Genomic DNA, 27,948 nt, shown 5'->3' with positions numbered 1-27,948 from the left:
TAGGACTAGAGGTTTTTATTGAACCTGGTATTCCCAATCTTTGTATCTTCTGTAAAGAATTAAAAGCATCATTCCACAGCAATACATGCACATCCATATTTATAGAGGCAGTTTGTAATAGCCAAATCTTGGCAACAACCCAAATGCCCACTAATATGTGAAGGTATAAAGAAGACTTGGTTCTTTTGTATAAATGGAGTATTACTCTGCCATAAAGGATAAGCTCAAGACATTTCTAGGTAAATGGAAGCACCTTGAGATCATTCTCTTAAGTGAAATAAATATGACACATATGTGTAACTATCATACTGTTTCTCTGATATAAGAAACTACAAGTGTAAATAATGACTAAAATGTATAATAAATATTGTGAAATAGGAAGAAAATATTCAAATGAGGAGAGAAACAAGGGAGGGAGGCAGAAAGGAAGGAAGGAAAAACTTTAAAAATAGGGGGAAAAGGTTTTCAAAAATGGAGAAGGAAGAAGGGATTGAAAGGAGGGTAGGGAAATGGGGAAAAAACAAGTTATATCATGTACAGGTACAAATTCTCTATGATGAATGTGATCATTATGTGTATCTAAAATGTACCAATAAAGTCTAATTGGAGAAAAAATATATACACACACACACACACACACACATGTAAAAGAGAGGCCAAAGACATCTTGTTCACTCTCTGCCTTGGGAGATCTCAGCTAAAAGCCACCACATGTCTCATTAAATATTTAAGTTGCTAGTGCATCAGTGCTAGATTCCCTGGACTTCAGAACTGTGAAAAATAATTATTCCATAAAGTGAACAATACTGACATTTCAATTAGGTTCACTACAGTGCATTAATGCAAGGTATATAAATATATTTTGGGGAATTGTATGGTATACCAACAACCATGGTAGGATCCAGACAGGAAATACCAACAACAAAACTATATTTCCATTTGTCAGTGCAACCTGATAGATGCACACATTCTGTTGCATGTGACTGCTGCTTATCCCTTAGAAAACCCCAAAATCACTGCCATAAGTAATCAATGGAGGTGTATGCAATGGATTGCTGCTTAAATTAGTGTCAATACATTTATTCGGAGCCTACAACAAAATGTTCATTTGGAATTCAAAACTACAGAAATCTGCAAAATGAAGGTTGGTTCCCAGACACATAAAGCATCTTTATATATTTTCAATGCATCCACTCAGAAATGTTTAGGAAGCACAAAAAAGTAGCAAATGTCTACAAATATTTAAGTATCTAAGTATTGTTTTAAATTAACATGTACATGAAGTAAATTTCACATTCATCTTAGGGAGCAGGCCTATATATTTAACATTTTAATTCTTACAATTATCCTTTTCCTCCTAATCTACAATCCTCTCTCCAGTTCCAGATTCCCTTTACCCATTTCATCATGTCAATATTATCATTGTTTAATTCATGCTTGTGACATTGTGTTCATTATGAGTAGCTGATATATATTAAATCTTTACACATCCCCTTTCTTCTCATCATCTATCATTTACCAAAGAGCTATCCCTCTGTGTTCTCACATGTGTTTATTAACAGATGAAGAAAATATGGTATGTATACATAATAGAATACTTCTTGGCTATAAAGAAGGGCAAATTCAAGACATTTCCAGGAAATTTAATACACTGAAAATAAAATGTTAGAGACAAATCAGACAAACTTAAGTACTTTTAAAATGTTTAAAGTTTTCTAAACACCTATATGACAATGTTCTGTCAAAATGGGATAACATGAATTTGAGATAATGTCATTTGTTTCCAAATTATTCAAGAAACTATTGCAGATTCCCAAGGTGCCAAGTATAAATTTCAGTAAAATACTGAATATTTTAACAATATCACACAACCTGTAGACCAACTAATACTGACTACTTTCAGAAACAAATACAATACAAACTAAATTCATTTATAAAAATTGACAACAAAGGTTGATTCTCTGTACACATCATGTATTTTGTTAAATTTATTTCATTAAACAAATAATAAAATTATATATTGAAAGTATACAGTGCGATCTGTTGCTATTTATATTAAGAAATTACCACAATCTTTCTTGATAGCATCTGTATCACCTAGCACAATTACTTTTGGGTATATATCTTAGTTACTTTTGTCTCTCTGATAGGACAAAATACCCAACACCCAAAGTGAAAGGAATAAAGGTTTATCTAGATCACAGTTTGTAGAGGTTTTAGTTCATAATTGGCTGGTTCCAAGGCAAGGTGGCACATGGCAGAGGGCAAAAATTTGTGGTGGCAGAAGATAATAAAATTAACAAGAAAAACAGACAAAGACAGAGACAAGCCTCTTTCTGTGCCCTATGTTGTATCCAGTCTACTGGGACCAGGGTTGTGCCAATTGATGGGTTGATCCACAATCCCAGCAATGCACCATGAATCAGTTACACACTCTAGATTGAGCCACCTCAAAAAAAAAAAAAAATCCTATCACTGCATGAGGCTTTGGGGGACATCTAGATATGAACCATAACAGGATATGTACAAAACAATAAAAACTGCTTTTACTAGATTGTAATGCTATGTGGTACTGCATCAATCACTGTACTCACTATGAGATCTACGCCCTCTGATATGCTACAAGAAAAATGTACTGATTTCTCATTAACATATCTCAATTTTCCCACCCACATATGGCAACTATCACTAAACACTGATTCTTTAAAGTTGTCAATTTTCAATGCTAAAAACAAATATAATCAAGCTTTTAATTTCCTTGATATGCATGGCATATTTCATGTGAGCTCTTTGTTAATGTACATTGTTACAAATGAAGGATTTAAGAGTCAATAAAATTTCATTGTATGAATATACTTCACATTTCCTATACAACTAAGGCAATAGCTCATATGTAAAATGTCCTTTTAAGGCCAGGTACTGAAGAGTTGGATGCAACAGTCATTCAGAATTTAACATTATTATGTAGTTTAGAACCTCTTCGCTGCATTAATCCATAGATCTACCAGAGGAAGATGGTTTTTGAATACGTGCTTTGAAAGTGTTTCTCATGCCTAACATATCTCTCTGTCTCTATCACTGATTATTTTTCTCACATTCAGTATTTATACTGATTTATACATCATTTTGAGTTTGTTCATGTTTTATGATGTTATGATAATCATAAAAAGCTTTCACATCTTATTTATATAGGCTTTTACTTTAGTGGGAGTATTTTCATGATTTTCAAGGTAAGTGGAAAAATTGTAGGTTTTCCCATATTTATTGCATACGTATGGCTTCCTCTCATGAATTGTTTCATGAAATTAAATTCATTAAGAAAAATAAATTATTTACCACATTACTCACATGCATATGTTTAGATTCTGTTTTATGAATTCATTGAGATATATAACACTTATGTTCTGGAAGATTTTTTAAAGTGTTGCATACAAAGAAAGGGATCCTCTACACTATCCTTTCATATTAGTGGAAATAATTTTATTCAAAGTTAATTTCCTAAGTTTCAATATCTATGATGATTACTTGAATAATTGAAAGGCTTTTCCATATTGCTTACATTCATGGGGTTTCTAGTGTTTGCTTCCTTTCATGCCCTTGATAACTCATGTGTTGAAAACTTTCCCACATTTCTTTCATACAGTTTCTGCTCATTGTGGATTTATTCATATTTTAACAAGAACTGTGTGTGGTGAAAGCTTTCCTTTACTGCTGACATACATAAGGTTTTCCTGTTTTTCACAATGACTCTTGTCTCCAGAAAGCTTTCCCACATTACTCACATACATAGGATGTGTCCTCAGTGTGAGTCCTTTCATGTCTTTTACACTCACTACACCTGCTGAAAGCTTTGCCACATTGGTTACATACAAAGGGTTTGTCCCCAGTGTGAGTCCTTTCATGTGCTTTACAGTAACTGGGTGTGCTGAAAACTTTCCCACATTGCTTACATACATAGGGTTTCTCCCTATTGTGGGTCCTTTCGTGTGTTTTACATACACTGTGCCGGCTGAAAGCTTTCCCACACTGCTTACATACATAGGGTTTCTCTCCAGAGTGGGTCCTTTTATGTATTTGACAAGAACTGTGTGTGGTGAAAGCTTTCCCACATTGCTTACATTCATAGGGTTTTCCCCCAGCGTGAGTCCGTTCATGTCTTTGACAATAACTGTGGGTGGTAAAAGCTTTCCCACACTGCATACATACATAGGGTTTTTCTTCATTATGAGTCTTTTCATGTGCCAGACAATTACTGTGTGTGTTAAAAGCTTTCCCACATTGCTTACATACATAGGGTTTTTCCCCAGTGTGAGTCCTTTCGTGTCTTTTACATTCACTGCACCTACTGAAAGCTTTCCCACATTGCTTACATACATAGGGTTTGCCCCCAGTGTGAGTCCTTTCATGTGTTTGACAATAACGGTGTGTAGTGAAAGATTTCCCACATTGCTTACACGTGTAAGGTTTTCTCTCAGTGTGACGGCTTTCGTGTGTTCGACAGTAACTTTGTGTGCTGAAAGCTTTCCCACACTGCTTACATACATAGGGTTTTTCCCCAGTGTGGGTCCTTTCATGTACTTTACACACACTATGTGTGCTGAAAGCTTTCCCACATTCCTTACATATATTGTGTTTTTGTCCAGTATGAGTCCTTTCATGGATCTGACAATAACTGTGTGTAGTGAATGCTTTTCCACATTGCTTACATACATAGGGTTTCTCCCCAGTGTGAGTCTTTTCATGTCTTTTACATATAATGTGTGTGCTGAAAGCTTTCCCACATTGCTTACATATGTAGGGTTTCTCTCCACTGTGAGTCCTTTCATGTATTTTACATACACTCTGTCTGCTGAAAGCTTTCCCACATTGCTTACATATATAGGGTTTCTCCCCAGTGTGAGTCCTTTCATGTCTTTTACATACAATGTGTGTGCTGAAAGCTTTCCCACATTGCTTACATACATAGGGTTTCTCCCCAGTATGAGTCCTTTGATGTATTTTACATACACTCTGCCAGCTGAAAGCTTTCCCACATTGCTTACATACATAGGGTTTCTCCCCATTATGCGTCCTTTCATGTATTTGACAAGAAGTGTATGTGGTGAAAGCTTTCCCACATTGCTTGCATACATAGGATTTCTCCCCAGTGTGAGTTTGTTTTTGTTTCTGAGAATGACTTGGTGGGCTGAAAGCTTTTCCACATTGTTTATATGCATAGTGTTTTCGCCCAATGTGAGTTCTTTCATGATTACCAAATGAAGTGTTATTATTTAACATTTTCCAACTGTGTATATATACATAGGATTTTGTTCCAGTGTGAGTTCTTTCATGTTTCTGAATATCATGGTGAGAATTTAACTCTTTCCCACACTGTATACATATATAGGTTTCTATACTACTTTGATCTCTTTTCTGGATTTGAACATAGTTGGGTAAACTGAAGGCTCTCACATTTTGCTTATGTACAAAGAATTTCTCTTCAGCATTACTTCTTTCAGTACAATCAGAGTAGGATTTTCCACATTGCTTATATCCATCAGGTTTTTCTTCAGGATTTGTCTTTGCATGTTTCTGCAGGGACTGAAAGTCAGTGAAGGCTTTCCCATGTCTGTTACAGTTGCATAGTTTCTGTTCAAATCCATGGAGCACATATGATTTGAGTCCAGTGTTGTGTATGATGGGCACAGCAGGTGATGAATCACCAACTGGAGGCTTTCCACATGCAAGGCTTTTACCTGGTTTTATACTAAGCAGTTTCATGTGCACATCTTTATCAGAAGCCATAAAATCCATTTCTCCATATTTATACCATAATTTATATTGACAGCGTTTATCTATCTCTGCGTTTCTGTCAAAGGAAAACCAGCAATCATTCTAGAGTTTAAAAGTGACATTTTAGAAACACACACTGGTCACGTTCATTTTGAACATCTGCTTCATACATATAATCATGTGTTACTTTTATAGCCTTTTCCTCCATGACTCTGCCATTCACCCTTCCAGTCTCTTCACCCTCTCCTGCCTCTTTAATATCATGTCTCCTTTATTTTACTTTTTAATTCATATTTTGAATTTCTCATATAAAATATAACATGTAATACAGAACTCTGTGTAACTCTTTTAACATAACATAGGTTCCAGATTGACACATTGCTTAGCAAATGACATCATTACATTCTCATTTAAGACTGAATACCATTCTATTATACATATATAAAGCATTATTGTCAGTGCTGAGACTGAACCCAGGGTTTTAGCACTGAGCTGCAGAGTCGTTTATCTTTTCTTATGAGTGAGCCTCAGTAATCATTAAGATGCCCAGGCAGAGCAAGAACTTGCTTCAGCTTCCCAGTATGCCCCATCCTGCCCAGGCTATTCCACTTTTCCTCTCTACTCATCTGTGAATGAGCAGCCAGGCTGTTTCCAGAGCTTCACTTTGTAACTTTTACTGCTCCAAACATGGATATGCATGTAGAATGTGCATTTAACTGTGGGAATGCACACAGCAGAAATATGGCTGGATAAAATGAAATTCCTAGTTTTACTTTTTTGAGGAACATCCATGGATTTCTCCATAGATGTTATACTATCATGACATTCCCACTAGCATTATGAAAAGGTGACTTCTGATGCTGTATTTTAGAACATAAATACTTTTGAGGGTTGCTTGGAAACTGCTATTATCAAAACAGGGCTATAGAGTTTGAATAGTTCCTCAAAGTTACCGATATTGCAAATACTGAATGTGCGTACTAGATTTAAATACATACAGCATTATTTATGCAATTTGAGGAGAAAGTCTTTTGAGTATGTATGTATATATAATTAGATATCCTGAACTTGGCTCTCATCTAAACACAATTTTTAAACACATACCTCTGATTAACACCTAAATACAATTTTATAGTTTTATACTCTTAGAAATAGAAAATAACCTATTATTATACATTAGATAATGTCAATTGTGGCATATATTCACTACTTGATACATTTCAGATACTGAGATATTTCAATATTCAAATGTGAGATTCTAGATACTAGAATGTGAGATTCTAGATACATGTATGCATCTTTGGAGAAATTTTGTGCAATTAAATAAATTTATACATGGCCTCATTTTGTTTATTTTTTATTTGTTTTGATTTTTGACACAAGGCCTCCCTGCATAGTTCAGGCCAGCCACAAACTCACTATGTAGCACAGGATGGCCTTGAAATCCTGACAAGACACCGGCTTTAGTTGTCCAAGTGCTAAGAATACAGGCAGGCTATCATGCCTGGCTCTCTGTACTTTTTTTTAACATGGTCTCATTTGTATAGTTTGCTTGGTTTTCATATTTCTGACCTTTGAGAAACATTCTTGTGAGTACAAGTTACCTTAGGTTTTTCCTGTAATTTTTGTACTTATCTTCAATTTGCTGGTCATCCCATTTTCTTCCTAAAGTGTAGGAAAAATGTAATAATGAGTTACATTTACTAAAAATTATTAGCTTTTAGTTAGTCATGGTATAATTTGATCATGACCAAAAAATTCATCAAAATACTTCCATATTCCAATAAAGTAATCTGCACTCATAAGCAATAACCAAATCCCTCCAATTACATGAATGAGAAGTATCTTCCTTACCTATAGCAGTTACATTGCTAAAGTTTTCCCACATCACATCTCTGTAGAGTTTCTTCTGGTATGGATCCAACAAAGCCCACTCCTCCATGGTGAAGCTCACAGCCACATCTTCAAAGGTCACTGCATTCTAAATCATCAGAAACATATTTCCAGGAAGAAGAGTAAGACTCACACCACAAAGTATCTCAAATCTACTCAAAAAAGCTGGAATGAAACGAGTCCCACAAAGGAATATTTCATGCCTTCCTTAACAAACAATTATTCCATATCCACTTCTCAGACAAGATTTTGATGCTAGATGGAAATTTACAGTTAAAGAAACAACAGAATAGGAGTATTGGTTCCCTGCTGGCTAACCCCAGTTTTATTTCTACACTGTCTATAAAGCATGGTAAACAGAGACAGCTTACTAGAACAGATGTGAGGTAAAAAGAACTAGAGTAGATAAATACCAAATGATTTATTCTAACAAACATTGAAAATATTTCTATATTCTCATTATTATTTAGGAAACAGATCCCTTCTTTTTTGAATTTAGACAACATTGTGAAACTTGAAACTGGTTTCATAGGAAAAACTATAATTCAATACAAAATAAAACTCATTATGGTAATTTAAGTTAATGTAAAGTGTTACAGTATTCACTGGAGAATGAAACTGGACTATTTCTAAGATGGCAGTATGTAATTTATCAACTAGTGATTTCTTAGTGTTTATTTTTGTTTGAAATTCTGTATTATTGCTACCCTTTTTTTCTGTTTTGCTTTTTTTCTCTTTAAATAAAATTTTTTTAAAAAGGATGATCTTGAGGCCTTTATAGGTAAATGGAGGCAACTTGAGAAAATCCTCATTAGTGAAATAAGATTCACATTAATAAATATCATATTGTCTTTCTAATGTAAAAAATAATAAAAACTGACATAGCAATAAGATCTAAAAAGTATAATAGATATTGTAAAAGTGAAAGGGAAGGAAAGTGTCCTAAAGGATGTAACAGTATGTATAGGTGGGTAAGACAGATGACCATATTACTAAATTTCTGTTGGATCACTGAACAGAATGGTTTGCACTGCCAATGTTTGAGTGTCTATTCACTTTTTATGCTTTGATTTTGTAACTTCAACAACTATTTCTAAGATGACAATATATAATGTATCAGTTGATACATTATATATTAGCAATTATAGTTAGCAATTTCCTGGTGTTAATTTTTTTGAATTCTGTATTATTTTACCTTTTTTTCTTTTTTCTATTTTTTTCTTTCTTTCTTTAAATAAAATTTGAAAGAAAGAAAAGTCAAGCTTGAATTTCCTTTGACCATATCTCTGTTCTAAACATTGTAATGTACATAATCTATACAAGTCCTCATTTACTGACCAATGTAGTTAATAAACTGTGCATAGGACCAGAACTTGGTTGTGAAATGACTAGTGTCTGTATAATAACTAAACGCCCAGGTAAAATGAAAACAAGCAAGGTCAACTCAAACAACAACAACAACAAAAAAAAAAAAAAACTATAAGAAAAGGAAAACACATCCTCAACAGACAAAGAATTCAAAAATCAACACATTGCAGTAATATTCCTTAATAGTCATGGCTTCAACTCTCCACTTAAAAGACACAAATTGACAGATTGCATCAAAAATACAGAATTCAGCAGTATGTTGTATTCAAATAGCTCATTCAATGCAAAACAATGTACAAAGACTAAAAAATTAAGGAATGTAATATCATCTTGTATGCACTAGGTCCCCCAAAACAAGAAGGGGTGCTAATTTTAATCTCACACAAGTGAACTTCAAACTAAAGCTAATTAGAAGACACAAAGGTCACTACATATTAAGAGAACAATCCAACAAGAATAATGTTTATAAATATGCAGTGAGTACTGGAACCCCTATTTTCAGAAAACAATGTTTGACACAAAAGATCAAAGAAATATACACTCATGTCAAAATATCATAAATGAATTATATCTTTGGAATGTGCATTTAATATTTATATTGTATTTTATCCCACTAAAGCAGAGCTGACATTCTTTTCTGAGCACCTAGTGTTTGCTCATAAATAGATCACTAGTCCACAAAGCCTGCTGAAATACATGAAATAATCAAAGTCTCCCCATGTGTACTATCAGACCACTGTGGAGTTAAAAAAAAAAAATCAATGACAGAAGAAATCACAGAGAAGCTAGAAGAACCTGGAAAATTAATCACACACACCTAAACAACCAATAGGTCACAGGAGAAATTAAGGTAAAAATCAACATAAACATTCATGGAAGTTAATGGCAATGCCTATACAATTCTCTGTAAAATTTAGGATACTATGCAACACTCCCAAGAGGGAAATTCACTAGTCAATGCTCACATTAGAAGAACAAAAAAACAAGTTCAAATATATAACCTTAGAGAAATCTTAAGATAACTAAGAAATATCAATCAAGGCAAAGAGCAAAATTAGGGAGGGAAATTATAAAGATTAAAGCAGAAATCAATAAAATTGGGACTAAAAATAAGCAAAATATCATAAATTGAAAAACTGCTTCTTAGAATAAACAAAATAGATAAATCCTCAGGCAGACTTACCAAGAGAAAAAGAAGACATCAATGCAATTAGAAGTGAAAGAAGAAATTCAAATAGATGCTGTTAAAAATCAAGAAGATACTAATTACTTTTAAAAATATTTCAAAACATTGGCAAATTTTAAAGAAATGAACACATTTCACAACTCACAAAAATTAACAAAGCTAACCCAAGTAGACACAAAAAATGCCAATCAAATACCAAGCAATGAATAGAAACAGCAGGGAAGGAATATACCAACTAAATGAAGCTCACACACAATGGATTCACTGTTCAATTCACAAAACCATCAAAAAGTTCTATCACAAATACTTCTCAAGCTTGGCAAATGGAGTGTTTTCACATTCACTTAAAGAAGCTAAGATCACTCTGATTCCAAAATCTGATAAACTACAAACTGAAAAAGAAAACTATAGGTCAACCTCCCTAATACACATACAGGCAAAATATATCAACAAGGTATTACTAAAAAGCACGTCATCAAAAAGATCTTACATCATAACCAACTGAGTTTCATCCCAGAGCTGGAAGGATGGTTCAATACACATGTATCAATAAATATAATACACTACATGAACAGAAGCAAGGTCATGAATCATGTGATCCTATCAATAGATGCAAAAAGGGCATGTAACAAAATCCAAATGTATTTTCCTAAGAACTAGGAAGCAATTAGGAAGATGCATACCAGAAGCTGATAAAAACTATTTTTGACAAACCAACAGCAAACATCATATTAAATGGAAAAATTAAGAGCATTCCTTCTAAAATTGGTAACAATTCAAAGATGCCCACTAGCACCATGTATATTCAACATAGTACTCCATACGTTACCCAGCTCAATCAGGCAACAGAAAGAAATAAAAGGGGTATATAGTATACAGGAAAGGAAGACCATATATTACCATTATTTGCTGTTGATGTAATACTCCACACAGAGATCCAAAGAACTTCACCAAAAAAAATTCTTAAAGAGTTAATAATCTTTTTTTGGTACCAAGGATTAAACTCAGGACCTTGCACTTGCCATTTAGGTGCTTATGCTGTTGAGCTATATCCCTGGTCCTGAGTTAACAATCATTTTCAGCCAGGTGTGGTGGTTCGTGCCTATAATCCCAGCACTGAGAATGCTGACACAGGAGGATTGCTGTGGGTTTGAGGCCATCCTGGGCTACATGGTGAGTTCAAGGCTAGCCTGGACTATATAATGAGACCTTACCTCAAAAAACCAAATACAAAAAAACCAAAATAATCACTTTCAGCAATGTACCAGGATACAAAAACAACACAAAAACTATTAGCAGTTTGTACTTCATTAGGAAGTTTATGAGGATAGTCTGATAACATTATCATTCATTAGAACATCAAGAAAATTAAATACTTACTTAGCCAAGAAAGTAGAAGACTTCCTCAAAGAAAATTCCAGTACTCTGTCAAAGGAGATTCAAGAGGAAATCAGAAAAATAGAAACACATGCCCTACTTCTGGGTAAGCAGAACCAATACTCTCTCAAAGCGATGGTACTCCTAGGGAGCATGGTGGCACACGCCTGCAATCCCAGCCCGCAGGACAATTTCTATATTTCAGACCAGTCTCAGGTATATACCAAGGTGAAAGCCAGCCTGGACTGCATAGTAAGATCATGTCTCAAAAATCCAAAAATTTAAACACTGTATACACTGAAGAATTTAAAACTGTATACACTGAAGAATTTTATTCAGATTTAATGCAATCCCAACCAAACCATCAAAAGCATACAGTATTTTCCAGATCTAGAAAAGGTAATCCTGAAATTCCTATGGAACCAGAGGAGATGTTGAATAGCAAAAGCAGTCTTGGATAAAGAGGCATCAATATACCAGACTTCAAGGTAATCTACAAAGCATGCTATAAAATGGAATGTACTGGAACAAAATCAGTCATGTGGATCAATGGAACAAAATGGATAGTAAATAAACAACCCCAAACATGCTCAACTATGTGATCTTTGATAATGGAGTCAAAAACATATGTCATAAGAAAAATAACCTATTCAACAAACAGTGCTAGGAAAACTGATTATTTGTTTCCAGTGATTGAAACTAAAATTGTATCACCCACCATGTATTAAATCAAAATCAAAATGAATCAAAGATTTAAACATTTAATAAAAGAGAGGAAGAGAGATATTAGTGTAGGAAGGTCTATGAGTTTATCCCCAAACAGGGGATGAAACAAACATGAAAGACACACACAATGAATTAATCTGAAATGAAAAGCCAGAGACCTCTTGCCTCTAGTGGACAAAAGCCCTGAGCATTTGGACTACTTCAATTTTATTTACATAGGCATAGGAACAATCAATTATGACAGCAATAAATCCATCTGCCTCCCATTATCTATCATATATGTCCAGGTAAACTGGATCTCAGCTGTGTTAACTTTCCTGGAATTTACAATATGCTAGTAATGCCTGCATGCTTCTGAAGGAGCACAGCTTGCTGTTTTTCTCCTTTGTCCTCACACAGGACAATTAAGCCTTGATTCTCATTAACCGATCCCCCATATCTCCCCGTTTCTGTTCTTGTAATAATAGAGGCTGAGACAAAGTGAAGTGCACTTGCACTTGGTCCAAACTTAGAGGAAGGCACAGTAACAGCACAATGGAGTCAGTCCTACTGACTTAAGATGGTTTACCAGATCAATAACTGTCATAGGCCAGTCCTGTGGAAATGCAATAGCAGAAGGAAGCCTGGCCTGCAAAGTACCCATAGGGTAAATACATGAATGCATAGATCTTCAATCCTGAAGCAGCCTCTACTTTCAAAATTTCTTTGGTATGGCAAAAACAGGAGTATTCCAAGGGCTAGCAGAAGGCTCAATATGTTTTGCCTTCAGCTGCTCTTCTACTAATGCTCATAAGCAAATGAGCTTCTTTGGTAGAGACCATTGATCCAAACAAACAGAATACAAGCTTTCCATTTCAATCAGAGCAGTTTTGGATCAGGAGAAGCCACAATGACCCCCATTAAAAATTTATCTCATAGCCAGGATCTCCTCTGTCATTCCTCTGGCAGGCTTCCATAGGTTTGTGATTGTCCTGCTGTTTTTGTTCCCTGTCCTTGTACTGCAACATATCCCATATTTTACATCTTTCTATCAACAGGTGGGATTGCCCAATTAATCACTGGAATTCACCATTCTTTAGTAAATCCCTGTCCCACAAGTTGATTAAAAGTCCTGCAAAAAATGTCTGAAAGACTCCCTTAAAACTATCAGGATCTACACAAAGCAAAGTTGTAGCACTCTGTGAACTTCCTGGACACCAGAACCTGACCAAGGAGGTGACCAAAGCTCACTCAGGTGTGTCAGGCAGCTGACCATTGAGATGAAGTCATCCCTGAAACATCTGCACCAGCATTCACACATTCCTAAAAATACTTTCCTACAATCTTCGTAGGATACATGAGCCATTAGTCTGTGATATCTTGAGTGAGGAATACCTCTTTATGGGAACTATCAAATATTTTATTCCCTCAGATCTGTTCTAAACTAGCAGCTCTAGTTTTGACCAGGTGGTAAAAGACTCAATTGTGCAGTATAATCTCCTGGTTCAAAAACCCCATCATCATGCAACTGAACAACAACATGAATTTCTCTCAAATAGTCTGAATTAACCACCTCAGGAAGTACCTCAACACCCTGTAGGCTTAACCTACTTTTTTCTAAGACTAAACTCATAGTGCCTAAGGGAAAAGGTTCCCAGATTCCCATGAGGATTTTAACAGATTTCTACCAATCAAGGTCACCCATGAATCGGAGGGAAGGTTCTGGGGTCCAGTGATAAGGAACACAACACTCCTCTGGAGACTTCTTGAGGACTGGAAATGCCACCCACTGTTTGGTGGGCCTGGGACCAGGCTCAAATCCCATTTTCTGCCAGTGAGGTATCATTTTGATAATATTTAGAGCAACACTGATTAACCCAATGATTTCCTTTCTAATGTTTACTACAAGGGTTCTAGTGCTTTCCTCTGCAGGAAAGACACTTGTACCCTTTTTTCCCTGGGGTTGAGTGCACTGTTTACAAATATGCCCTGTTTGACACAATTAAAATGATGTATATTTTAAAGAAGCTTGACTTTAAGTAACTAAACACAGTTTGAGAAAACTGAAGGTTTATGACCTTGGCATACTTTCAAATAGTTTCCCAGATTTTCATGCTTGGACAGCACATAATGCTTGTTTACAATCCTTACTAGCATTCTCAAAAGCCTACTGTAACAATATTCTCTACTGTTTAGCAGAAGATAGATGTGGTATCTATCCTCAGACAGAACTGAACTTAAGGCTATCATAAGCCCTGAAGAATGTATAAGAAAGAATGAGAGGGAATACCTTCCTCAGGAATAGAAGCCCAAGTTCACTTCATCATGAGAGCCATATGCTAATAAATCTGGTCAGCAAGGGTTAACTGTAAGATTAGATGTGAATATGGACCTCATCCTACCAGGATTTCTTCAGTAACCTCGGGATGTCCTATCACTTGATTCAGTTGTGTTTGTTCAACTGCTAGCTCTTGAAGATTAAAATGAAAATTTAAATGTTGTCCTGCAGAAGGGTAGGACCTAGAGGGCTGGATATAGGTCAGTGGCATACGTGCCCACCAGCAAATACAAGGTCCCAAGTTCGATTACTGGTATTAAAAAAAAAAAAAAGAAAAGAAAGGCAGGACCTAGCCAAGTGCTTAGTATCTAAAGAAGCCAAGATTAAAGCTCTTAGGACAGACTGAAACAAACCTAATGTGAAAGGTCCTTGAACTTTATCATTCAAGACACCAAATTTTAAAACCTCAATAACTTATCCTCTGAAGGATTATGTTCATAAATACTTTGCTGTGGACTGTTGGGTAAGAATTAGTATTAACTGGATATGCACACATCCCAAAGGGCTCGCCATTAAGAACAGCCTGTCTAAACAATCTTTGATAGAGACACTGCTTCTGTATCAATGCACAGATGACAAGGAAGGAGGAAGAGGAGGAAAAGAAAAAGGGAAGAGGGTTCTTCATCCTCATTTTTATCTTTTCTCAAAGGTACTCTAGTGTAAAATGTTTTCCTACAGTTTAAATATAACTGCAGGGGCCAAACTCCAGATGGAGAAACTTTCTCAGGATATAGCAGAGCCCTGGCTGCTCCAAACCTCCCACTTGATCTCAACTTTCTACATTAAACATGCCAGTCTTAGGAAACCAAGGACGAGCATGAGGCAGAGGTAAAAAGCCAGAAGCAGGGGTGAGCATCCGACATACAGCTTCCTGAGAGGCTGCTCAAAGCCAGCACCAGGCTCCTCACACAGTCACAATGAACAGAAGAAGCCAGGTGGATCTCAGGCAAAGCCTGCGGTCTGAGGTCACCTCACTACCAGGGCCCTGGAGTGGAATGAGGGAAAAGTCATGTATGAGAAACCAACAGCCAGCTTCATACCAAATATGGAAAAACTAAAAGCATTCCCCCTAAAATCAGGGGCAAGGAAAGGATGCCCATTATTTCCTCTTCAATTCAACACTGCACCAGAAACATTAGCCACAGCAATCCATCAACAGAAACAAATAAAAGGGATACACATAGAAAAGAACTCAAATTATCACTATTTCCTGAGGACATGATACTCTATTGAACACGCAAAGAACTCCACCAAAAAACTCAGCAATTATGCCAAGCTTCAGTAATGTAGCAGGATATAAGCTCAACACATAAATATCAGCATTTGTGTAGACCAATAAACAGGATGAAAAGGAGATGATAAAAATAATATCATTAATAGTATAGATTCTAAAAAAAAAAAAAATACCTAGAATTAATCTAACCAAGGAAGTGAAAGACCGTAAGATAGAGGACTCAGAACTTGGAGGAAGGAGACTGGGGAAGACACTAGAAAATGGAAAGATGTTTCCTACACCTTGATAGGCAGACTCAATATTGTCAAAATGTCCACACTCCCAAAACTCTTATACAGATTTCATGCAGTCCCAGGCAAAATATGAACAGCATGCTTTACTTTAAAAAACAAAACTGTAATCGATAATCTGAAAACTATAAACAAGACAAAGAACAACAAGGCAGGTATAATAGCAAAAGTCACTATAAAAGTGAAAAGTATTTGCCAAGACCACTGTCATTTTAATTTCTGAGAAGGAGTTACTATGTGGCTGTGCTGTCCATTAGTTTCAGTCTTGTTGCTCAGCCTCTGGAATGCTGGCAGTAGATGAGTACACCTCTGCATACGACTAACCAAGTATATTTTAAGATAAAAAGTATAATTTAACCTATCATTTGATGAGCTTTAGATAGTAGGTATAAATTTTTAATAATATGTAAAATTTCCAACATGAGATATGAATAAGGATTGTGGAGAATCCAACAAGTTGGCAAGCAACTTGGTACAAACAAAAATGTTCCCTTCATAATTTTATCTCCCAGAGGCATTATAGGTGCTTCAATGAAATTTTAAGATATAGATGAAGATGAGACATGTATACGCACCAATTCCCCAAGATGAATATATTTGTTGTGTATATAAATTATAAACTAATACAACCACTACACTAAAAACAGATGCTTAGCTATATGAGGTTTCCTATTAAAAATATGGATAGGATAGCAAGACATGATGGTACATATCTGCAACCCCAGCATTAGGAGACAGAGGGAGGAGGATTCATGAGTTCAAAGCCAGCATAGGCTACAAAGTAAGATCCTGTATATAAATAAATAGGAACTCTCTGCAGAAATTTTACTATGATTTTTACTGGAAACCAGGAAACATGTTTAGAAAAAAAGGCTGTAACACCTATGTATGCAATTTTCAATGTTAGTATAAACATTAAATAGTAAAATTACAAGGGGTGATTAGAGAATAGCTTTTCATCTTGGCAAGAAGGGTAAGCAGTAGCATTAGTCCCTAGCATATATTATGCCTGAGATGCAACCTGAAGTATACATACACACAAACACACACAGACACATACATGCACACACATCATAATTAAGTGATGATTGTATGTTTTATCAAAGATCAGGATAATTCAGCATCAGAAACTTAAATCAACAAAGAAAAATCTCGTGATTATTTGAATATTGGCAATAAATATGTTTTCAAAATGTTAATTTCTGATTATTTATTGAAGTCTCTAATAAAAAACCAAGAACTAAGTGATATAAGAACTGAAATGGACCAGGTAAAATCATTACCCATGAATCAAGAAAGTATTAAGGTGCAACACCTTGCAACAATGCCAAGTGATCTCAGAAATCAACTGGAAAATAATATAGACTTTCTCAAATTTTTAATACTCACTAAACTATATAAATACAATAAAACCAAAGAATTTGTAATCAGAAAACAGTATAAAAGAACAGCTCTCAAATCATTTTTTAAAATCAAGTTCAGGAAAACCATAACCTTCACAATAGCATCCAAAATAATGAAATACTTAGAAATCACTCTAACAAAGGAAGTAAAAGATCTGTATATTGAAAATTACAATAACTGTAAAAGGAGACTGAAGAGGTTGAAGAAGATTACCAGAAAGATATTCCTGGCTCATGGAAAAGAACCAATATAGTCAAAATGGCCATACTAACAAAATTGTTATATAGATTTAATGCAATCTCAATCAAAATAGTGTACCTCACAGATCTGAAAAAAACATTCCTAAAATTCATGTGAAAACAGAAGAGACTTCCAATAGCAAAACCACTTCTGCACAACAAAGGCAAGGTAGAGGACATCACAATGCCTGACTTGAAATTAGACAATGCTGCTGTGATAAAATCAGCATAGTCCTCACCAAAAAAAAAAAAAAAAAAGCAGACCCGAGGATCAATGGTACACATTAAAAGATGCAGACACAAATACAAGCACGCTCAGCCACCTTATCTTTGACAAGGGGGCCAAATATGTTCATTGGAAAACCTCTTAAAAAATGGTGCTGGAAGAACTATCTTTTCATGCCAAAGACTACAACTAGACCCAAAATCAAAATGGATCAAAGATCTGAATGTTAAAACAGAAACACTAAATCTACTAGAAGAGAAAGTAAGTAGAAATCTTGAAGATACAGGTGTAAGCAAAGAAAATCAACAACTGGGATCTCATCTTATTAAAAAGATTTTGCGGCAACTACTTTGAAGGCAATAAGATTCACTAAGATACCCATTCTGGTTTGACTATTGTCTCCTTTGGACGTCCTGTAATGTTTACAATGCCTAAGTTTTATTGGTCTTGTTCTCTACTGTTTTGTCCAACTTTATAATATCTAATGAGATAGACAATTCTTTTTAAGGAAACAAGAGACAACGTTGATAACCATTGTTGATAACCTTGTACTCTGTTCTACACCATGTGCTATGTCTATCCTTGGTTTTGACTGACAGCTTTGTTTTGCCATATTTGACTGTACTCTCTCCCCCCCAGAAAAAGTAATAAGCACTAAGGAGTAATAAAATCCAAAATGTGTAAATTTTGTTGTAAAAAAGAGAGGGAAAAAAAAGAAAAAGAAAAAGAGCTCTAACGGATATAACAGCAAGTGTGTTTAGGGGTGTTAAATAGCTGACTATATCAATGTTTTTGGATCATTGAACACAGCTGTTTGCAGTCTCCCTGTTTGAATGTCCACCTTGTATTCTTTGATACTGTGATTTGAGCAACTATTTTCAAGATGATAATATGTAATCTACTAACAGGTGATTTCTTACTGTTATGTTTTTTTTTTTTCTTGTAGTTCTGTATTACGTGTACCCTTACACTGCTTTGTTTTGTTTTGTGTTTTTCTCTTTTTCCTCTTAAATAAAAAAAAAAAAAAAAGATTTTGCATAAGAAAAGATGCAGAGTAAAAAGACAGAGTAAAAAGACAACCCATGGAGTGGGATAAAATGTAGCCAATTGTCCCTCAGACAAAGGACTTATATCGAGAACATAATAAAGAACTGAAAAAAATTAAGACCTCCCAAATTCAAAGATGCAATCCAAAAATGGGCATCTAAGATGAATATACACTTCTGAGATGAAGAAATACAAACAGCACATATATGTATGAAAAAATATTCAACATCATTTGTCACTCTGAGAACTGCAAATTAATACACTGACTCTGTATCTCACCCCAGAAAGAATGGCTATTATCAAGAAATCAACCAATAACAAATTATGGTGGCCTTGTAGGAGAATAGGAACCATCCTCATTATTTATGGAAATGCAGACTGGTGCAACCACTATGGGTATCAGTATGGAAATTCCTCAAAAAATTAGGACTAGAGGTCTTATTTGACTCAGGTAGTCCCCTGTTATCTTCCCAAAACAATTAAAAACATCATACCACAGCATGTATACTTATGTTTATAGCAGTACAATTTGTAATAGCTAAATCTTAGAAACAACTCAAATGCCCATCAAGCAAGGGATGAATAAAAAAAGATGTGGTATGTTTATACAATGGAGTACTACTCAGTCATAAATATGGATAAACCTGAGACTTTTATAGGTAAATGGATACAACTTGAGACCATGCTCATAACTGAAATCAATCACTCACATGTGTACACATTATCTATGAGAAACTGAAAGAGTAAATAAGGTTTAAAATGTACAAACATGAAAAGGAAAAAGGAACTAGTATAGGGAAAAGGAGAAAGGAAGAAAAGAAAAGGAAAAAAGGCAAGTGTGTCTTAGTTCACTGAAAAGAAAGGTTCATATTAATATCGATTAGAGAATTTTTTATGCCCATATCTTGTTTTCTGCGTAACTACTTTAAAGATAACGATATGCAATGTATTAACTATTATTATTATTCTATCATTTTGTTTTTGAAATTTTGTTTTACTTTTTTTCCATAAAATAAAATAAAGTTCAGTATATGCATGGTAACTACAGATAAACTAAATGATCTTTGGTTTAGGTTTGAAGTTTTTTTAAAAAGTGATTTGCTATTAATAGAAACAAAGTACAATGAATACGCTTATAATGCATTATCATGAACATTTTAGGAAATAAACTATATTTTTAGAAACATTTTATTAGAAGATTGAACTTTTTATCAATTTTTGAGTAAACTCCTAATGTCAGTCTTAAAAAGAATTAACATGAACCATTCTGCTACTGATGTCAATCTGTGCCAATATTTTGTTTTGTACGAGGTATTCTTCCTCACATATCATTGCAAAGCAAAGACTTCATGAACAATGAAAAATAGTCATACACCTGTAAACATTTACATATCCACCTTTAAAAAATCTTATCAAAAAATTAAAAATCTACAACATAGTCACATAGAAAAATACTACGCACAAATAAAATTTAACAACCAAGTATGCCAGAATCTCAACAGTCAGGGAGGTTAAGGCAGAAGAACAAACCAAGTTCCAGCCCAGCCTGAACTACATGTGTTCATGGTCACCTAGCCTACCTAGGGAATCCTTACCCAAAAAGAAGAAGAAAAAAAAATTGGACAAGTATCTGAATATGTAGAAAATAATGGACAGACTTAAATTTGATGATGTGATATGCTATAAATTCTTCAAACTTTATTTATACAAGTACATTTATAATACCAATGAAGAAACTCATGAATGTAACAAACATCTTTTACAACCCCTTTTGAAAAAACAAAGGGCAGCACCCTACTTTTCAAATCTGAAATTAAAAGATAAAGAGAAGTTTCCCTTTCCATTTCTGAAACATGCAGCAGAATTACAGTCACTGAAGTCTGAAAACTAGGCCACATTTAAACCTAATAAATTTACCAAGAAACACTTGTTATATTCAAAAATGAGATTTGATATAGGTGGATGTACAAATCAAGAGGAATAATTGATTAATCAAACATTTATGGTAGAAAATTGTATATTTCATGGACCAAGTAAACCTGGTATTTCCAACACAAATATTCAAAAGTCCACTCTAGGCAGACATAATGCAAAAATATGAAATAAGAAACAGCAAGAAATGGAAGAAAGTATAAGGAAGTCACTTTCTCATCTAGTCAGAGTGGAAAAACCTTCAGATATTAATTTGTAAAGGCACAAACATTAAGGTAACTGTAAAATGTACCAAAAAAGAGACATGATTTCTGTTCACCAAAGAAATTATCTTACAGATTAAAAATTATGGAAGTCAATTCATCCTTTCCATAAGCCAGTGACAGCCATGTGGGCTAGGAAGAACCAAGAAGTCAAACCACCTTTTCTATAAGCCAGCAGCAGCTATGAAAGCCAGAAAGAGAACCAAGAAACCAAGAAATCAACCTGCCCTTCCCGAGAGCCAGGCAGTCACAGCCAGAATAGAACCAAGAAGTCAACTTGCCCTTTCTGTGAGCCAGGGGCAGTCATGGGCAGGAAGAGAACCGAGAAGTCAATCCATCCTTCCCGTGAGCCAAGAGCAGACATGAGGGCCAGGAAGAGAACCAAGAAGTCAACCTGCCCTTCTCATGAACCTGCAACAGTCATAGGCTGGGAAGAGAACTAAGAAATCAAGCCTCCCTTTCTATGAACCAGTTGGTACACCGCCCTCACTGCAGTAGGCCACTGGCTGATTCAAATGAACACAAGCTTAGCATGAGAGCAACTAAGTTACACAACAACTTAATAGTTGCTTTGAGTGATCGACTTTGTGGTCCTATAGCCAGTAGTCTGAGCATCTGTTTAGAGGATAACAATATGTAATACAGCAACTGTGGGGAATGTCTCCATCTGTCTTGTTTTTGAAATCCAATACTGTTCTCACTGTTCACTATTTTGCTCTGTTCTGCTTTGTTTCGTTTTACTCCCTTCAAAATAAAAAATATTATGCAAGGTATTTTTCTTTTCAATGACTGATAACTCAAAAAGAAAATAGTTTATTTAAAAATTAGATTAAACACAAATGTAAAAATATAAGCATATAAATTACAAAAGTGCTTATACAGGAAGGGGGTAAAAGAAGGCATAAAAGACAGAAAACATGAAGTATCAATTCAAGTCAATAAAATTCATCAAATCTGAAAGCATTCTGGAGTTTACTGGGAAGAGAAATAGAAACTTTTGTCCCCTGGAGGTGGTACCATGGCATGTATTCGATTTTAAATAGATATTCTCTGCACTAGCAAACATGTTCCTGAGCACCAGTGGTGCCTCTCATCTGTTTCTAGGGCAGCAAGAAAAGAGTATTTCCAGTGCATATTTATCACTGACAGAACTTGTAACACTTGTTTTCCCATAACTGTGGAAATGGCAAACGAGGTGCTATGTTACATTCACAGGTTTTCTAAGTATAGATTCACCAGTGGCTGAAAGCTTCTGACTTAGCAGGGTCAGGGACACATAAGTTGCTAGGTGAGAGGGTAAAAACATCGCACATGGTGACATTTTTCTAACTCTGCATTACAGAACCAAGCTGAGTAACACAAACATCTCAGGGTGCAAGTGAACAATTTTTAGTTTTTGTTTTTGAAACTGAGTCTCACTATGTAGCTCAGGCTGACCTTGAATACATAGCAATCTTTTTGATTCAGGCTGCTGAGTGCTAGGATTATAGGCATGTGCCACCATGCCAGGTGCTTTTTCTCCTCCTCTCTTCCCTCCCTCACTGCTTTTCAGATTCTACTAGAGCAAAAACCTACAAAAGGTCTGTGCTGTGATGATGACACACACTGAGGGTGTAGAAGTCAGACTAAGGCATGAGTGAACTGAAGCTTTGTCCCCTGTGCCCTTCTCCAGAGACCTCTCCCATGGGATTCTACAGCATGCCAACTTGAGAGAGTTGTTTCCAGAGTGTGGGAGTTCAGAAGTTAGAGGAGTTATCAGGGACAGCAGACTCCAGTCACATGCGGAACACAGAACAAATGCTCATGGTCACCTCTATCCCTAGAGAGATGTAAGTCACTGCAAAGGAAAAAGAGCTTCAAGTCTGAGTCATGTCCAGGCAGACATGAGTTCCGTGTTACTAAAGCAAAGAAGAGGCAATAGGAAAACAGAAAACAGTAGAGTAGAAAGCCACAGACTTGCTCCAACACTGAGGCAGTAAGAGTAGTTCCCACAATCAGCATAGAACAGAACTAAGAATGGAAGTGTTTTCTCTTTCACATTGTATGTGACTGGTTCCTTGTGGTTAAACTGCTCAGCCCTGAGTCTGATCACTGACAATTTCTATCCTAGCCCCTGGTCCTCATGGAACAGGCTAGACAGTATGACCAGGTGGTAGACCTCTCCATAGTACTAAAACGGGTAAATAAACAACCAAATCAAAAACAAAAACCATAGCACTGCTGCTTTACAAAGCAAAACACTACTCATAAAGTATCCCAGTTCAGTTGTTTTATAGAACCTGACCAATATAGCACTCAACACAAGGTACAACCTGACAAGTTTCATATTCTACATAGAAGCCCTTTACAGAGTTAAAAGAATGAGCCCGTGCATTCTGCTTGAGTTACCAAGGGTACATTTATTTTGACTTATATTTGAGGAAATATATGTAACATAGCTTATTTCATAATCAAATATGAAATATTTGATATAGTTTACTGAACTGCTACACTATAAACCACAGGATGGCATCCTCTCATTGGCAGAGCAGGACACTGCTCTCACTGACATCCTCTCACTGCTGTGGCCCAGCATCCTGACCAAATACTGTACCACAGACCTCTAGTGTGCAAACAGTATAAATTCCAAATCAAAGTAAATTTTCCATTGGGTACACATGACTTTTTTTTTTAATGCTTCAGTACTGGACTGAATTCAGGGCCCTGGATATGTTACACAAGTTATTTTAGACTGGAGACACAGCCCCAAGTGATTTTATTCTATGTTAATCTCGGTCTTGCTTCATTGTCCAGCCTATTGTTAGTACAGTAATCGTGCCTCAGTGTCCCAAGTGGCCAAGGTAAAATGTGGGCAGCACCATGCCTCCTTGATACTTCATTTAATCAAGAACAGTAATACTGTGTAACAGTGGTGATTAAGGAACCCCTAGTATCAGCCAGGCATAGTAGCACATGCCTGTCATGTAAGCAATCCAGGAGGCTGAAAGAAGACCAAAAGTTTACTGCAGCCTGGGCCTAATAGTGACCTGGTCTCAAAACTTTAAAAATACCAAAAGGTGGAGAGTGTACTCCATAGAAAATGTCCCAAATTCATCAACCACATCTAAAATCTGTTGTATCCTGGAGAAATTCCTATCAATCATACTTAGATGATACCTACAAATGTTTTAAATGAGATAAGCTCAATTTCCTAATTTCCATTTTTACCTCCAAAGCAATGAGGGACAAATGTGCAACACACACCTCTAGTCTCAATACTCAGGAAACAATCAACAGGATTGTCACAAGTTGGAGGTAAACTTGGTCTACATGGTAAGTTCAATGCCAGCTGGAAATATATAGAAGCACCCTGTCTCAAAAAACTTTTTAAAAATGATTAAGTTACCTAATCAGTGGTAGAAGACGTATCTGTTGTATCCTGGATTTTATCACACTCACCATCTCCTCTCCTATTTCTTTCTCCTCCCATTTGCTCCTCCCTACACTGCAAACTTCACATTTCAGGTTTTACTCCTAATACAATATTCCTGTAACAAGAAGTTCACCTCAGTCAGCCTCTCAATTCTTAAAACAGTGTCTACAGCAAAAGACTTTATGAATAAAACCCTGATTGCACATGAACTATCATAAAGAATCAACAACTGGGTTCTCACCTTACTAACTGCACAGCAAGAGAAACCACCCACAAAGGGAAAACTCACAGTGTAGGAAAAAATGTTTGCCAGGTGTTCCTCAGACAAATGATTACTATGGAGAAGATATAAAGAACTTGAAAAAAAAAAAAAAATCAGACCTCCCAAATTTATAGACCCAATCCAGAAATGGGCATCCCAGAACACACATTTCTCAGATGAAGAAATACAAGCAGCAAATAAATATATGAAACAAATGTTCAACATCACTGGTCATTCAAGAGGAGCAAATTAAAACACTGCGATTCTACCTTCAGTGAGAAAGAAGGGCTTTTATCAAGAAATCAACCATTGACAAATGCTGGAGAAAAGGAACCCATTTCCATTGTTGGTGGGAGTGCAAACTAGGGCAACTACTCTGGAAATCAGTGCAGCAATTCCTCAAAAAACTAGGATTGGAGGTTGCATTTGACCCAGCTATTTCCCTTCTGGGTATCTTCCCAGAAGAATTAAAAACATTATACCACCCATGTTTATAGCTCCACAATTTGTAATAGCTAGATCTTGGAAACAAACTAAATATCCTTCAAAGGAGGCACAGATAAAAAAAGATATGGTATTTTTATACAATGAGCTCAGTCATAAAGAAGGATAAACTTGAGGCTTTTATAGATAAATGGATGTAACTAGATATCATACTCATACGTAAAACCAATTAGACTCACACATGTAAACATCGTAATCTCCCTAGTGTGAGAAGCTGGAAAAAAATACATGTATATGATAGTTAAGATAGTTATGCTACTAATTTCTCTTCATTCATTGCAAAGAAAGGTTTGTGCTAATATTATCTAGACAATTAAATGCAGTTATCTTGTACTATGAGTGACTAAAGATAACAATAGGCACTATATTAACCATGGTTACCCCTCTAATTATCTTGTTTTAAAATTGTTTTTCTCTTTAATAAAAAAGTGTCTACCAAAATCTATTGCAAATATCTGAGCTGCTACCCCTCTCCTTTCTACTCCTAATCCCATGTCGATGCAAATGTCTAAATTTAATGATACGCCCACTCTGTGTGTAACAGGCAATGCTTCTAGAAGTAGTTAGTGCTTACCAGGAAGATGGTACCACTACCTTTGCTAACATATTAACATCCCCTCCGTTTCTCTGGGCATTCTAATTCTATGGGAAGGCTTCACTTAAGTGATCTTCTCTCTTTTAGGACAGGTGCCGCCTAAATCATTAAGATGAGAATTGTTTTTGCATTGGTGCTTATGTAACGTGGGAGTTCACTACATGTTTGACAAGCGCTCTTCCAATGTCTCACACAGCCAGCAAGGTTAAATCAATCATTCCTTCTTTCTTACTATTTTTATTGTTGTTTGACTCAGGTTCTCACTATGTAGTTCAGGTTAGCCTTGAACTCACAAAGTAGCTTAGGCTGATCTCCAACTCCCAGTGAACCTCTGGCCTCGGCTTCCCAAATGCTAGGGTCACAGGCGTGGCGCCTCCAGGAGTGGCGACCCTTTCTTTCAAGTCTCCTCACTCAAAGTTTGGCAATATGGGTACAGATTCGAATTTTAGACATTTACTCTTCATTACAGAGCAGCGTTGGCCTGGGCAGTTAAATCGTGGCTCTAAGACTCTGCAAAGTGGTATTTGTAAAACTGAGGTCCTCCAGTTCTGCTGGAGGGACGACCAGCTCAGAGATTCCGCACACCACGATCCTCCATGCTGACTCCCCACCGCAATCAGGGTCTTCCCATAGTTCCCACTTAGGCACACAAATGGAACTGCAGCTACGGGCTGCGGCTGCCTGGCCGCACGCTAGGCCGGTGGGGTGGCTGGGGAAGGACCGAGTGTGGGATGCACGGAAGGAACGCGCCCCAGGAGGGCGGCCTGGATGGCGCTCCAGGCGCTGCGGAGCAGAGGAGCCCTCTCCTGAGCGGCGCGAGGCTGCGGGCCGCCATTGCTGCTGCGCCCGCCTCCACCCAGCCCTCACCCCAACGCCCGCGTCCCGTTTATGGGCACCCATCCCACAACGTCACCATTGCGTGGCTGGAGGATCTTCCCGTGTGCTTCCCACGCAAGCTGCCACCGGGAGAGTTCCTAAACCCGCAGTCAGGCAGCCCAGCGGCTCTCTGTCCTCAGCGGAGAGCCGACGTTTCGGAGCGGGAGAAAAGGAGCCCGCCTACCGCGGAGCGCCTGATTGGACAGTTCATACAGCGATTGGCTGCTACTCTACTGACCCGTCCTCTGTGCTGACAATGACAACCACAGTGACTCCTTACCAGGGTGGGTGCAACTCCAATAGGAGATTGTAAACCAGACACTGCTCAACCAATTTGTCTCTCTGGATGTTAACCTATTTAAGAAGTTTACTCCTGGCTTTGCAAAGCTCCTTGTCTTGTATTTTTCTTTTCAAGGTAGGATCTTGCTATTTAATTTAGACTGTTCTTGAATTCACTATTTATCACTGACTGGTATTGAGCTCTCTGTGATCCTCTTGCTTCCTCTTGCCCAAAGGAGAGTTTACAGGAATGCATTTCCTGACTGCTCCTGTCTTTTTACTGTATTAGTGGGTTTTTCCTGCTGTTGCTCTTTCAAATGGGGTCACCTGTTTGCTAAACCAGTTCCAGAGTTAATTCACCAATGAAATCACTGTGTTAAAGAGTCAAAAGTCCAGGCCAGGGCAAGCTACAACAGAACAGAGAAAGAGCCTACAGCTGTGAGAGGAGAGTTATTAGGAATAAAAGTTATTGGCTGCATGAACAAGACTTTCAAATACTGTATATCTTGATTTACTCCTTCTAAGCCAGGAAAATACTGTCAAAGAGAGGTTTATGACTGCTGAATAAATATACTTCCTGGTGTTCAGGCAAGAAAACCTAAGGACTTCAGACTGTAACCTCCCTGTGCCCTGTAATTCCTTCCTCAAAAGTAGCAACTCTCACATAGGTGTTGGCAGAGAATTCATGAACAAAACACAAACTGCACAGGAAACATTTCAAACAATCAACAACTAGGATCTCATGT

The 27,948-nt window shown here is 36.5% G+C and overlaps 1 protein-coding gene across 3 annotated transcripts; it reads right to left on the bottom strand.

The window, feature by feature from the left end:
• On the bottom strand, positions 1-27,115 carry LOC134473088 (zinc finger protein 14-like). 3 transcript variants are annotated; one of them, XM_063236610.1, is made up of 6 exons: positions 26,961-27,114; positions 11,600-11,644; positions 10,217-10,274; positions 7,627-7,753; positions 7,377-7,437; positions 1-5,848 (listed from the first exon to the last, which is right to left on the bottom strand). In XM_063236610.1, the coding sequence occupies exons 4-6, from the start codon at positions 7,712-7,714 to the stop codon at positions 3,775-3,777; spliced, it is 2,223 nt and encodes a 740-aa protein (XP_063092680.1). In that variant the 5' UTR covers positions 7,715-7,753; positions 10,217-10,274; positions 11,600-11,644; positions 26,961-27,114; the 3' UTR covers positions 1-3,774. The 3 variants fall into 3 exon arrangements, with proteins under 3 accessions (XP_063092680.1, XP_063092681.1, XP_063092679.1); XM_063236611.1 differs by lacking the exon at positions 10,217-10,274; XM_063236609.1 differs by lacking the exons at positions 10,217-10,274; positions 11,600-11,644 and having other exon boundaries at positions 26,961-27,115.
• Between the last annotated feature and the right edge of the window lie 833 nt (positions 27,116-27,948).

This window comes from Cavia porcellus, unplaced genomic scaffold (assembly GCF_034190915.1).
Source record: "Cavia porcellus strain 051 isolate PalLab524CR breed Dunkin Hartley unplaced genomic scaffold, mCavPor4.1 scaffold_25, whole genome shotgun sequence".
NCBI classification, from domain to species: Eukaryota; Metazoa; Chordata; class Mammalia; order Rodentia; family Caviidae; genus Cavia; species Cavia porcellus.
Note: the sequence above shows the minus strand (reverse complement) of the source record. Positions and strands in the feature narration are given on the sequence as shown.